Below are 12,884 nucleotides of genomic sequence, written 5' to 3'. Positions count from 1 at the left end.
CAGCCATGTTGCTATACATAGATCAAATTCATTCTAGTAGTCCATCTAAAACATATATCACGTTTTATCCATTCTCCTGGTAATGGATTCCTGGGTTCCTTCCCTCTGCTACCACAGCAAGGCTGCAATGGGCAATTATCTCCTCTCCTTAGGGATGCCTAATTTAAAGCTCAGAGAGGGGTAGTGATTTGGCTAGAGTCACAGTGGTAGTCTCCTGCGATGTGAACTCTAGAACCAAAGCCAAAACTCCACCATCATGCCTCGTCAAAGACCAGCTATCTCTGGTCATAAATAAAAATAAAATAAAATCTTAGGGTATGATTAATAGCAATATTCACTTAGGAAAAGCTAGGAGGAGAAATACTGTGTACACAAAGAGAGTTTTAAAGTTCTAGAAAAATCCAGCAGATTAGTTGAATCTCAATCAATTTTTATGACGCAGAGGAAGTCACTTTTTTGCGTCTGTGATTGTTTCTGGAGCCATTTTGCAGAGATGGAAAAAGCCATGTCAAAACCTGACCACCAAACCAAAGACCTCAGATACTTAAATTGCTAGCGCGTCAAGGCAACCTACGTCTGAGGGGCGACAGCGCTCACCCCCAGGGACATAAGCTGGTGGGGGAAGGGAGAGATTTTTTAAAAGTGCGTAGTTGATCTGGGGAGCGGGGCGGGGAGAACGATAGCGAGGCTCTCTGATTTCATTCGAACACATCTCGCTCCCTGGTGCTTGCGCACTCGCAGCCACCCTCTCCGCGTCTCGTCTTTGGTCTTCCGAATCGCTGGTAGTTTTCCCATTGGATAAAACCTTGCAAGAACGAGGGTAAGGGGTTCTTACCCTAGCTTTCCTCACAGCCAATCGCCCTTCAGTTTTCCTCTCATCACTGGGGCAGTCAGCCTGATGATTGGTAGGTGCGAAGGGAGCCAATTAGAAAATGATGATGTGTAGTGTTGGCAAGCGGATTGCGTGAGAGAAGGCAGGGGTTGAGGGAACGCTAACGCCACCTCCGAGGCCGGCAGCCAATGGTGGGCAGAACAGACGCCTTGCCAAGGAGTGGGCGGAGCCTCGGCGACTGGCGCTGTGGGAGCGGGGCAGGCGCTGTGGGAGGGGACGTCAGAGCGAGGTGGTGAGCAGAGCTGGTCGCGTGAGGTGTGGCGGCTCCGCTTCAAGTGTGACTGGTGGCGACGGCCTGGTCTGAGAGCGGAAGAACCAGCGCGATTCCCTGAGCTTTGAGCGCGGTCACCATGGACCGCCCGGATGAGGGGCCTCCGGCCAAGACCCCCCGCCTGAGCAGCTCGGAACCCCGTCCGCGCGACCTGCCGCCCCCGCCACCCCCGCCGCTCCTGCGACTGCCCCTGCCTCCACCCCAGCAGCGTCCGAGACCCCAGGAAGAAACCGAGGCTGCACAGGTGCTGGCTGACATGAGGGGGGTGGGCCCCACACTGCCCCCACCACTGCCCTATGTCATTCTCGAGGAGGGAGGGATCCGCGCGTATTTCACCCTGGGTACTGAGTGTCCCGGCTGGGATCCTGCAGTAGAGTCGGGATTTGGGGACCCCCCTCCCACAGGGATCATGGATACATTCCCCTCTTCAGAAACCTCTGGGGGGAGTCTGGAAATTGACTTTCAGGTTGCAGAGCCCAGCAGCCTTGCTGGACAGAAGGCCCTAGAAACCTGTAGCTTGGGGGGGTGGGGGCCCCAGATGTTAGTCGGTCCAAAGAGGAAGGAAGAGGCTATCATCATAGTGGAAGATGATGATGAGGATGAAAAGGAAAGTGTGAGGAGGCGGCAGCGGCGGCGTAGGAGGAGGAGGAGGAGGCTGAGGAAGGTGAAGGAGAGCCGAGAGAGGAGTGCCCAGAGGATGGAAAGCATAATGCAGGCCCTGGAGAGCATTCAAATGGACCTGGAGGCGGTGAACATCAAGGCGGGCAAGGCCTTCTTGCGTCTCAAACGCAAATTCATCCAGATGCGAAGACCCTTTTTGGAGCGCAGAGATCTCATCATCCAGCATATCCCAGGCTTCTGGGTCAAAGCAGTATCCTTCTCATCGATACTCATGGGTCAGAAGCCCATGTCTGAAGGAGAGATGTGCAGAAGAGAAACAAGGGGTGTGGGGGAGGGTCAGAGATGGGAATGACTCCCCATTAGAAGATTCTAGAATGAGTAGAAGAGGGATGGCAAGAGGGCAAAATAGCATAAAAACTGGACTGCAGATGGGAAAACAGTCGCACCATAACATAAAAAAAAAAAAAATGGATCACAGACAGTAAAAGAGGGAGGGATAACAGAGAAGGCACGCAGCTGATAAACAGGATCACAGCAAAAGGGGGAGGGGAATACAGGTGATGAGCTGACGGGGGGGGCGGGGGGGGGAGGGAGGAAGGGAGGAAGGGAGGGAGGGAGGAAGGGAGGGAGGGAGGGCAAATAAACTCCAGGAAGGGTGCTGAAACCACGCAAGGCTCTGTAAGCCTGAGGTCTCTGCTTAGATATCTAGAGACCTCAAATCTGTCTACAATACCCTCCATTAGAGGGGAAATGAGAGCAGTGGGATGGAATCCCTGAAGAATCAGGAGAAAGACCAGTTGGATGTGGAGGTCAAGTGGTTAAATGAAGGAAAAGGTAGACCAGGAAGAATCCAGTCCACTATTGGTGACTGTTGAGCTCATTCCCAGGAAACATATATGTAACATTTGAAATACATAGGTTCAACATTTTAATAGAATTTATACAGATATAAATACTTGGCCCATGATAAAATGTGTCGCATGATCACAGGCCCTCAGCAGACAGGCACAGGATGAGGTAACAGGGCCTAACCATGCAAACCACCAGAGCCATTTATACATCATGTGGACACTGACCATCAACACCTACACATGTAACATCATGTAAATACAGGCTCTTGGTAACCAAATACATTAGTACTTAGACTTGGGCTTTCAGCTCCCAGACCCATAGCATTTTGTGAACCTGTCACCAAGAGACAAGGATCACATGGACATGGTCACAGAGCCTTAGCATCCAGACACGCAGCAAATATGAACCATGGCAAGGCTACCTAGCACTGAGGCTTCATATTGCATAAGCACTCATGTACTCCACATACATCGCTGAAACATAGGAGGAACCCTCCTGCTTCAGCCTGTTTTGCTCTGCCCTCCTTCATATTGAACAGTAAATCCTTGACCTAAACTGCTCCACTCATTAGTTCCTCAACCACCCCAAAATTTCAATCTTGATCAACCAACGCGATGAAGACATTTTCCGCTACTTGACCAATCTCCAGGTCAGACGAAGCAGGAAAGCCAAGGAATCTGGTCCTTAGAGGTGAGGGGGGGTGGGAAGGGCCATGGAAGGGATATATACCACCATTACCCCCACCCTGAGCAGGTACAGGATCTCAGACACATCTCCATGGGCTACAAAATGAAGCTGTACTTCCAGACCAACCCATACTTTACGAACATGGTGATCGTCAAGGAGTTCCAGCGCAACCGCTCAGGTAAGCGGCAGAACAAATCTGTGGCCCCCATACTATCATTTCTACTCCCTCTGCATCTCTTCCGCTTTTTCTAGGCCGGCTGGTGTCTCATTCTACCCCGATACGTTGGCACCGGGGGCAGGAACCCCAGGCCTATCATCGCAGGAACTATGACACCAGAGAAAGTTTCTTCAACTGGTTTTCCAACCACAGCCTCCCAGAAGCTGACAGGATTGCTGAGGTGAGACCCCTCCTGGCATTGCCAAAGAAAGCCTTGCCAGACTTGGCCGTGGGTGCCTGAGAAATTGTGACTAGGTGCTAGGGCTTATTCTCATGGCTCTTTTCTCTCTTTTACCCCCTCTCTTGACAGATTATCAAGAACGACCTATGGGTTAATCCAGTGCGCTACTACATGAGGGGAAGTGGCTACAGGACAAACAGAAGGAAGCAAGAAAGAAAGGAAAGGTGATTCAAGAATTGGTGCCCGAGAGGGGTTTGTTTTGTCTTGTTTTCAAATAGGGCAGAGACCAGACTAGAGTCACACAGTATTTATAGAGGTGCAAGGGACCACTGAAATAATCCAATGCATTGTTTACAAATGAGCAGTGATGCCCAGAAGTGGCCTGAGGTTACATAGTTAGGGGTGGCAATGGGACTTTCCCCCATTCTTAGAAGCCCTAGTACCCTACTGCCTTCCCAGTTTCTCCTATTATTCTTATACTGAGCTTCAAACTTCCCCACAGTAAAGCCAAGAAAGAATATGAAATGGTGATCATGGAAGATGCTCATGACCATTATGCCATTGAAGACATTCTCAGTGAAATCTCAGAAATTGATGAGATCACTGACAATGAGACCTTCCATGACATCAAGATCTCTGACTTCATGGAGACCACCGACTACTTTGAGACCACTGATAACGAGGTAACCGACATCAATGAGCCCCTGTGTGACAGCGAGGCCCCTGACCATACTGAGGGCCCCAGCAATAAGGTCGAGAGCAATGCTGTGAGTACAGATGACAGCAGCGAGAACCCAGACGAGAAGAACTCCTCTGACAGTGAGGATTCCACCAATGAGAACGCTGATGGTGACAGCGACAACCTAGAAGGGGACCATCAGCAGGGCACTAACATCCAAGAGAGCAGTGATAGTGACAATGGAGACGAGGGCAGTGATGACGAAGATAATGATGGCAATGAAGGTGACAGTGAGGGCAGTGATGATGATGGCAATGAGGGTGACAATGAGGGCAGCGATGATGATGACAGGGACATTAAATACTATAAGAATGGCATTGAAGTCTTTGATAAGGCTCTAGATAACAGCACCAACCAGGAGGTCTATGAGGAGGAGGTCGAAATCATCTCTGACGATTCAACAGAGGAAGAAGAGGAGGAAGAGGAGGAGGAGGCCAGTGAGGAAGGTGAGCTGGGCCCCTCCCCGCTCCTTTCTCTTCTGAGAATGCCCAGGCTTCTTTGGGCAGCTAGTGGTGAGGTGAACAGAATGTCTGTTCTCTACACTCAAAGGACAGAGCAGTTAATTTCACCTCAAGGAGTGGGCAAGGAGAGGGAGAGTCCCGGAAAGGAGGTACCATTTGAGTTGGAAGTTGTATTTCTGCTAAAGAGCAATCTGGAGCCTTCTACACGGTTACTCCATCAGTAACCTAGAATGTTTCGCAAGGCTTCCATGATGATCTGAGGGCCCTTCACCAGTTCGGAAAGCTGCTTCTCACAGAAGGGTTTGCTGATCAAATGTGTTAGGCAAATAATGCATACAGCATCCTCTACACGTTCTGAGACCCCCTGCCTTGAAAAACCCTCTTACACTTCGCAGAACTCCCCATTTCCCAAACTTCTGGACCACCGAGCGTGTTCTTTGTCCAACAATGTATGCATTTGGGGAACCTGCTTAGGAGAGATTGCACATGAAAGTCTGAGGGATTGAGCAGTATTTAAGGTGACTCCCAGGTTTAGTCCTGGCCTCAAAGACTGGTGAAAGAACTCATTTGAACCTGGCTATGGGCAGACAGAGGAGTGGTGAGCCCCTGAGGGAGGTGGAAAGGATAGGGAAAACCATTACTGAAGGCTTGCTCATGGGGTTCCTGGCAAACTTCCATTGAAGAAAGGAGCGGGGCACAAAGGGTGAAAGCGGTTAGTGAGTGAGTAGCCACATGCACATATTTTAGGGTAAGCTCGGGAGACTAAGGAAATTGTCAGTCTTCTTTGCCTCCCTCCTGATGGCATCACTTTTCTCCAAGGGTGGGAGGCAGAACTGCCTAGCTCTGGAGTCGGGGTGGGGAACTAGAGTCTGTTTGGGTCGCACTAGAGGCAAAAAGTAACCAAGTAACCGATGAGCATACGCCCAAGGCCTGCTCAGGAAGAGACACACATTGAGGAGTATGGGGGCAGAGGGAGAAAAAGCTACTTTCAGGGATTGTTCCCTTTTTGACCGGGCAAAGATAAATACTCTGCCTTCCTGCCTCCCTCCAGCTCCCCTAACCTTGGGTTTGAATACAAACAATCTCAGTGGCACTTCCTCTCCCATCTCCCACCCCTCCTGTGACCTCTCTCTCACCCTCCCTGTTCCAAGCAGAGGCACTTGGCAAGTGGTCCCAGGCCCCGCAAAGGCACAGCTCTTTTGCTCTGTTCTCTTTTCGAGGGGCATCCAACCACGCTCCTCCTTCTCCCCTTCACAGATACCGAACTAACCGAGGACAGCTACATAGAGGAACAAATCTATGAGGAGGGAAGTGACGTGAATTCCGACGATTCTGATGTCCAGGAGGTGCTGCCGGTCCCAAACACTTGGGCCCGCCTGGGGAAGAAAGGGAATATCGGATAAACATCTTACCCTCTCGGGGGCTCTATATATTATACCCCTATACCCTATCCCATTTGCCCTCCTCTTCAGCTAGGGCTGTGCGGCCCCACATTGCACTTCTGGGGGGAGACCGACTTATTACACGGGTTTAAAGTTTATTTTTATGGTTTAGTAATTGCAGAGCTCTTATTTGGAGGAGGAATTACCCTCCCCTTTGGCCCTCCTCCCCTGCAGGCTTCTGTGTGCTGCTAATCTTATTTATTGTGATGCCTTGGTCAGGGCCCCTCTAGTCCCCTCCTCGTGAGCATAGGCCCAAGCCCCTCTCTCCGTGCTCTGTGAACATCCTGATCACTAAGTGAGGAGGGCCGCTGTGACCTTCGTCACAACTGCGCAGTGGCCTCGAGACTCTGCTACCACCCCCTTCTGCGAAGTCTCTCTCCAATCCCTTTCTTCCCTTCACCAGCCCTGACCGCTAGCCGCCCGCCTCAGTGTCTTTGCAAGGCAGCTTCGCCTTTGTGGTATTCCTGCTCCCCAGAAGCGCCGCCCCTTCCCCCGTGACCCTTGACGAGCCTAATAAAACTAAGCAAATTCAAAGTGCCACTTGGAGTCTTTTGTCCGCCTCACTGCGCCGTCCCTTGGCCGGCAGGAAACGCCCTGGCACGATGCTGGTACTGAACGGTTTCACTGGCGGAGTAGAGCTCCGCGAGACTGCAAAAGCATTGCATCAGACCAATGCGGACTGTCCTAGCCAATGACTGGACGAGGTTGAGGGCACCCCCCGCTCCCACCCTCAGAGACCCAAGAAACCCAGCCAGGTAGGAAAGCGCTTCCCACGCCTTTTCCTCTGGCGCACGCGCAGAAAGATCCTGCGTCCTAGAACATCAATTTGGTGATTCATCTATTCATTTACAGTGCGTCAAACCATTTTTTCAGGCCTAGTTCAAGCTGGGCGTGGGGGAGCTATTTTTTTGTTCACGCATAGTTTTTTTAAAAAAAAAAAAAGAAGTCACGACAACAGTCTAGACAGCACAACCGAGTCACGAAGTAGTCTCCTGCCTTAGGGAGGGGGTGCAGGGTTCCTGGCCTTGGGCCCAGTGGGCAAGGCAGGAAAAAAAATGGTCTAGGTCGTGGAGTTTGCATTGAAGATAACGGGAAAGCTAAGGAAAATTACTGCGTAGCTAGCTGTGTGATGAGACAGACAGGCTGGGCATTTAAAAGGCAAGCTTTATCTGGAAGACCTTGGAAAGACTAGCAAGTGCTAAAGTTTATTTCAACGGACACCAGAGATGTTTACCACATTCAGTCAATCATAATGATGACCAATTTTTTAAGAATTTTATTATTTAAGATTTATTTGTGTGTGTGTGTGGGGGGGGTGTTTTGCCTGCATGTTTGTATGCGTACCACTTGCTTGCCTGATACCCGTAGGTCAGAAAAGGACATCAGATCCTCTGGAACTGGAGTTACAGATGGTTGTGAGCTGTCATTTGGATGCTGGGAACCGAACTTGGGTCTTCTGCAAGAGCAGTAAGTGCTCTTAACCACTGAGCATCGCTACAGCCCCCTATTTTAATTATTTTAACTATGTGTAGTGTACAGAGGTGTACATATGTGCCGGTGTCCAAGGAGGCAAGAAGTGTCAGGTCCCCTGCACTGCTCTACCAATGGTGCTCTAGGAACCAACCTCTGGTCCTCCGGAAAAGCAATACATATTCTTAACCACTGAACCATCCTTCGAGCCCCAAAGATGCCTTTTAAGTAGATAGCCTAGTGGGTTTTTATCAATATATCTCCTGAACTTTCCATCCAAAGCCTTATTTTGAAGGACAGCTTCGGCAAATTTGCATTTTAGAAAATGCCCTCTGCTGATTGCCAGGCACATGGAAGGAGAGTCGTGTGGAAGTGGGGTTATCTGTGTCTCAGATGAGACTGGCATGGTGTGGACAAATTTGGAAATTTGTTTGGTTTGGGTTTTGTTTGTTTTTCAAGACCCGGTTTCTCCTTATAGCCCTGGCTGTCCTGGAACTCGCTCTGTAGACCAGGCTGGCCTCGAACTCACAGAGATCCTCCTAGTTCTGCCTCCTGAGTGCTGGGATTAAAGGCGAGCACCACCACACCTGGCTGAATTTGAAATTCTGTTTGTTTGTGTTTGGTTTTTGAGACAGGATTTCTCTGTGTAACAGCCTTAGCAGTACTGGAACTCATTTTGTAGACTGGGCTGACTTCGAACTCACAGAGATCCACTTGCTTCTGCCTCCCAAGTGCTGGGATTTGGAAATTTTTAAAAGATTCTTTTTTCATTTCAGAACAGTTTTAGATCTGAGAAATGCTGCAAAAAAAATAGAGAAGTCTTGAATACCAGTTTCCCTTATTATTTATATTTCACATTAGTCAGTTAAAGAACCAATATCATCACATTACAATTATCCAAAGTCTGTATCTTATTCGGGTTTCCTTAGTTTTAACCTATGGTCCTTTTCTGTCTCAAGTTCTCATTCAGAATACCACACTCATTTAATCATCATGTCTGTCTCCTTAGGTTCCTCTTGGTTATGGCACTTTCTCAGAGTTTCCTTGTTTTTGATGCGATGAAGTTGTCAACACTTGAGAAATACTTTGTAGAATGCCCTCTGACTGAGAATTATCTGTTATTTTCTACTTATTACAGAGGGTTATAGGTTTGAAGGAGGAAGGCCACAAATGTAACATGCCATTTTCCTTTCATCATATCAAAGATAGATACTATCAATATGACATCGCTGTAGATCTTAACTTTGATCACCTGGTCTATCAGGTTTCTCTGCCCTAAAGTTACTCTTTCTCCCTTGTCCTGTATTCTGCAGAGAAACCAAGTGCAGCCCATGCTTAAAAAATGAGAAATTATGCTCCCTTTACTTGAGAGGAAAGAGCCTACATAAATTAATTGGAATTCTATTGCACAAGAACTCTCCTTGTTCCATAATAGATTTTAGGATACTGGAACTGACAGCCTTTACCTATGGTAAGTGAGAATAAAGGGGTAAAAATGGTGCTAGGTTGCTGTGGGATCCTTGACAAGGCCCCTTCCCTTTCCAGGCCGCCTCTTTGCTATGGTTTGAATGCTAGATCTTAGAAATAGCTCTATGTGTTCTTGATAAATGTTTTGGAGAAAGATATAGATTTTGATGATTCTGCTTTTGACCTTGACTCACCTTGTCAGAGTAAGGTAAAGAGGATTGAGACTGAGAAGGGAGAACTGTCTTAGCCAGGCATGGTGCTGCCCACTTCTAAGTACTCAGAAGGCCAAGGCAGCAAGATTGCTTTTAAGCCCGGAATTCAAGACCAGCCTGAGCAACACAGCAACATTCCATTTTTCTGTAGTCCTCAAAAGGAAAAACTAGCTATTGAAAAAGAAAGGAGACTGGGTGGTGGTGGAGCATGCCTTTAATCCCAGCACTCGGAAGGCAGAGGCAGGTGGATCTCTGAGTTCAAGGCCAGCCTGGTCTACAGAGTGAATTCCAGGACAGTCAGGGCTACACAGAGGGACCCTGTCTCAAAACCCCTTCCCAAAAAAGAGAAGAAAAAAGAAAGAGGAGCTGGGCAGTGGTGGCACACACCTTTAATCCCAGAATTCGGGAGGCAGAGGTAGGCAGATCTTTGAGGGGTTCAAGGCCAGCCTGGTCTACAAGAGTTCCAGGATAGCCGGAGCTGTCAAAAAAAGGTAATGCAGTATCTTAAGACTAGAGTTTATAGAACAGAATCTTAACCAAGGCACCTTGTGGGGAATAAGGGTATATATCCCTGAACTATCTGAAGCCAGTCCCCGGTGAGCATGTATGTGTGAAGGTGAAGGGAGAAGAGGAGGTCTCAGGGGCAAAGTCCCTGGAGTGGACCAGAAAGGAAGTCAGCCTGACAAGAAAAGCTCAGTCAGTGTAACAGGGAGCAAGCCTGGTTGGCTCCCCTTGCCTCAGTGTATCAAAATGATGTAATTCCCCCATCCTCTCTAGCAGGTCTCAATCCTCCCAATTACTATTTTAGCCTAATTATTCTGGGAAAATCAGCCCAGGGCTAACAACCTGCCCAAGATCCCACGACAGAGTCTAGCCTTGAAGCTAGTCTTTGAAGTCTAGTCTTCATGTTCTCCTCCAATCAAATCTTCCATGCTTCATTCTGGCATTTGAGGCTCTTCTTTATCCATCCTATCCAGAAGGGACCCTGGTCTTCTGGGACACTCTTAGGAGCCCATTATGGGAGTTTAATATGGTTGGCCAGAATGCTCATGCCCTGAGCTCAAGTGCTTCACCCAGAGTGACATCTTGTTATCAGTACTCTCCTTTCTCAATCCCACTCTTCAAAAAGAAGGTTAGAATGCTTTTAATGTCAATTCTAGCTCTAACATATAGTATACAGCAAGCATCAGAGAATATGTGCATCATTAGCTGGGACTATAAACAGAAACCAGAAGAATGAATAATGATGGGTCCCCAGGGCCTGTTCTCATGTTAAAACTACTTGTTTTTGTAGACTTCACATTTTACAGCCCTCTACAACAAAGGATCCTGCAGTTGGATGGGAGGTTCCCAAGATCTCCTGGTGTCACATGGAAGTGCCATTCACTTTTGCAGACACAATCAGATTGGCAGGGACAAAACTAGATTCAGGAATGTCGCTCCTTAGGTGACCCAAAAAGCCAGCATTTGTTCTCTCAATTGTTCATTTAATACATTGTCATTGAGTATTTACTATGTGCCTCATACTAGACTAGGAATATAACAAGGAAAGAAAAGAAAACAATCTCTGGCCTATTGGAGCTCAGAGATCAAGCTCAATTTTTTGTGTCATTGATCTCTCTTGTGACCTAGTGAAACCTATAGCCCTTTGCTCACAAAAAAAAAAATATGTTTTAAAATCAGAAAAAAATCTAGAATTAGAAAGAAAGCCAAAAATTGAAATAGTAAAATACAGAAAAAAAAAATACGTGCTAGAGTAATATATGTGTTGCCCATTAATCCATTAAACTGTAAAATGTTATGGCTTAATGACTACAATGATTATCATGATTTTAGGTTTATTTTATTTTTATTATGTGTGTATATTGGTGTGTGCTCTCATGCATACACTCATGTGTGCTAGGCAAAGGTATGTGGCACATGTGCTCAGGTTCCCATGAAGGCCAGAAAAAAGGTTGCTGATCCCATGGAGCTGGAGTCACAGGCAAGTGACATTCATGCTGGCAACCAAACTCAGGTCCTCTACAAGAGCAGCAAGCTCTTAACCACTGAGTTATCTCTCTGGCTCCCGATTATCATGATTTTAAACACTAATTATAAATTTCAAAGGTTATATATTTGAGATATCTGCAACTTTATATGATGGACAAATCTCTGATTACTACTGGTGACAATCGCCAATATTACTATTACTGCCAGGGTGAATTACACTTTTTTAAATTTTTTGTTTTTGTTTTTTCAAGACAGGGTTTCTCTGTGTAGCTTTGCGCCTTTCCTGGAACTTGCTTTGGAGACCAGGCTGGCCTCGAACTCACAGAGATCCGCCTGCCTCTGCCTCCCTAGTGCTGGGATTAAAGGCGAGCGCCACCACCGCCCGGCTTTAATTGTTTTTTGAAAACAGGATTTCTCTGTGTAGCCCTAGCTGTCCTGGAACTCACTCTGTAGTCCAGACTGGTCTCAAACTCAGAGATCCACCTGTCTGCCTACATTCTTGATTGAAAACAAGCTAAATGTTGCTAAACAGGGAGGGAAAGCAAAGATGTAAATTAATTCCCATCCAAGTCATTCCTCCCTGACCCCCAACCCTACCCCCAGACTCTCCTGGAGGATCTGTGCTACCCAAATTAAAAAACTTGCTCATAGAAGGAGCCTGCCCGTTCTTCCCTCCTTCTTAAACAGCTTTCCTTCAGAAGACAGAGGGCTGGGGTTTATTCTGGGTAATTGCTGCTCAATTTCAGGCCAGTAAGTGTGCCTCTTTTGGAAGGCAGCTATGCTCACCACTGTACCACCAACGCCTCACCAAGTTGGCCTCTTTAGGCCACAGCTTATTCTACTTGAACACTGACTGACTACTTATACACCTAATTAAAAATTACATAAACTGCAGGGTATAGTGGCTCACACCTTTAATCCCAGGCAGAGGCAGGCCTGGTTTATGTGGCGAGTTCTAGGTCAGCCAGGGCTACAAAGTAGGATTACCTTTTTTTTTCTCCATGGATGGCACTAGGAACAGTGCTTACCTGGAATGAGAGACACCTGGCTCAGAAACTCCTACAAGTGGGTGTGGAGCTATAGGAAACGGGGAGCAGAGTCCTAGTGTCTCTTAGCAAAGCGGTGTGAGGGCAAAGTGGCTACAGAAAGAAAGAAGACGTCAGGAAAGTAGGAAGTCTATTCAGTGACTTGTGCTTAGCCTGGTTTCGGGTTTCCGGCATGTTCACACGCGACCCCCGGAAGACCAGTCGAATGGAATGAGGGGTGATCCTTTCCTGGCCAGGGTTGTTAACGGAAGGGCTTGGCTCATAAGCCAATCACACCTTCGAGAGGGTGGAGTTTTCATCGGTGCTTCCATCTCTAGCCAATCTGAGGGAAGGC

The 12,884-nt window shown here is 47.7% G+C and overlaps 1 protein-coding gene across 1 annotated transcript; it reads left to right on the top strand.

Moving 5' to 3' along the window:
* Positions 1-962: 962 nt before the first annotated feature.
* Tspyl2 (TSPY like 2) lies at positions 963-6,900 on the top strand. Its single transcript, XM_006993999.4, has 7 exons — positions 963-2,034; positions 3,208-3,285; positions 3,390-3,501; positions 3,576-3,721; positions 3,851-3,945; positions 4,224-4,906; positions 6,179-6,900. Exons 1-7 carry the CDS (start codon positions 1,243-1,245, stop codon positions 6,322-6,324), a joined length of 2,052 nt encoding a protein of 683 aa, XP_006994061.1. The 5' UTR covers positions 963-1,242; the 3' UTR covers positions 6,325-6,900.
* Positions 6,901-12,884: the final 5,984 nt, after the last annotated feature.

The sequence above is a fragment of the Peromyscus maniculatus genome, chromosome X (assembly GCF_049852395.1).
Source record: "Peromyscus maniculatus bairdii isolate BWxNUB_F1_BW_parent chromosome X, HU_Pman_BW_mat_3.1, whole genome shotgun sequence".
NCBI classification, from domain to species: Eukaryota; Metazoa; Chordata; class Mammalia; order Rodentia; family Cricetidae; genus Peromyscus; species Peromyscus maniculatus.
Note: the sequence above shows the minus strand (reverse complement) of the source record. Positions and strands in the feature narration are given on the sequence as shown.

What these genes read in the sequence shown, in the direction of transcription:
- Tspyl2 (XM_006993999.4), top strand. Translation starts at nt 1,243, where the DNA reads ATGGACCGCCCGGATGAGGGGCCTCCGGCCAAGACCCCCCGCCTGAGC. An exon ending in GCTACTTGACCAATCTCCAG is followed by an intron (nt 3,286 to 3,389) that starts GTCAGACGAAGC and finishes CACCCTGAGCAG; the next exon opens with GTACAGGATCTCAGACACAT. An exon ending in AAGCAAGAAAGAAAGGAAAG is followed by an intron (nt 3,946 to 4,223) that starts GTGATTCAAGAA and finishes ACTTCCCCACAG; the next exon opens with TAAAGCCAAGAAAGAATATG.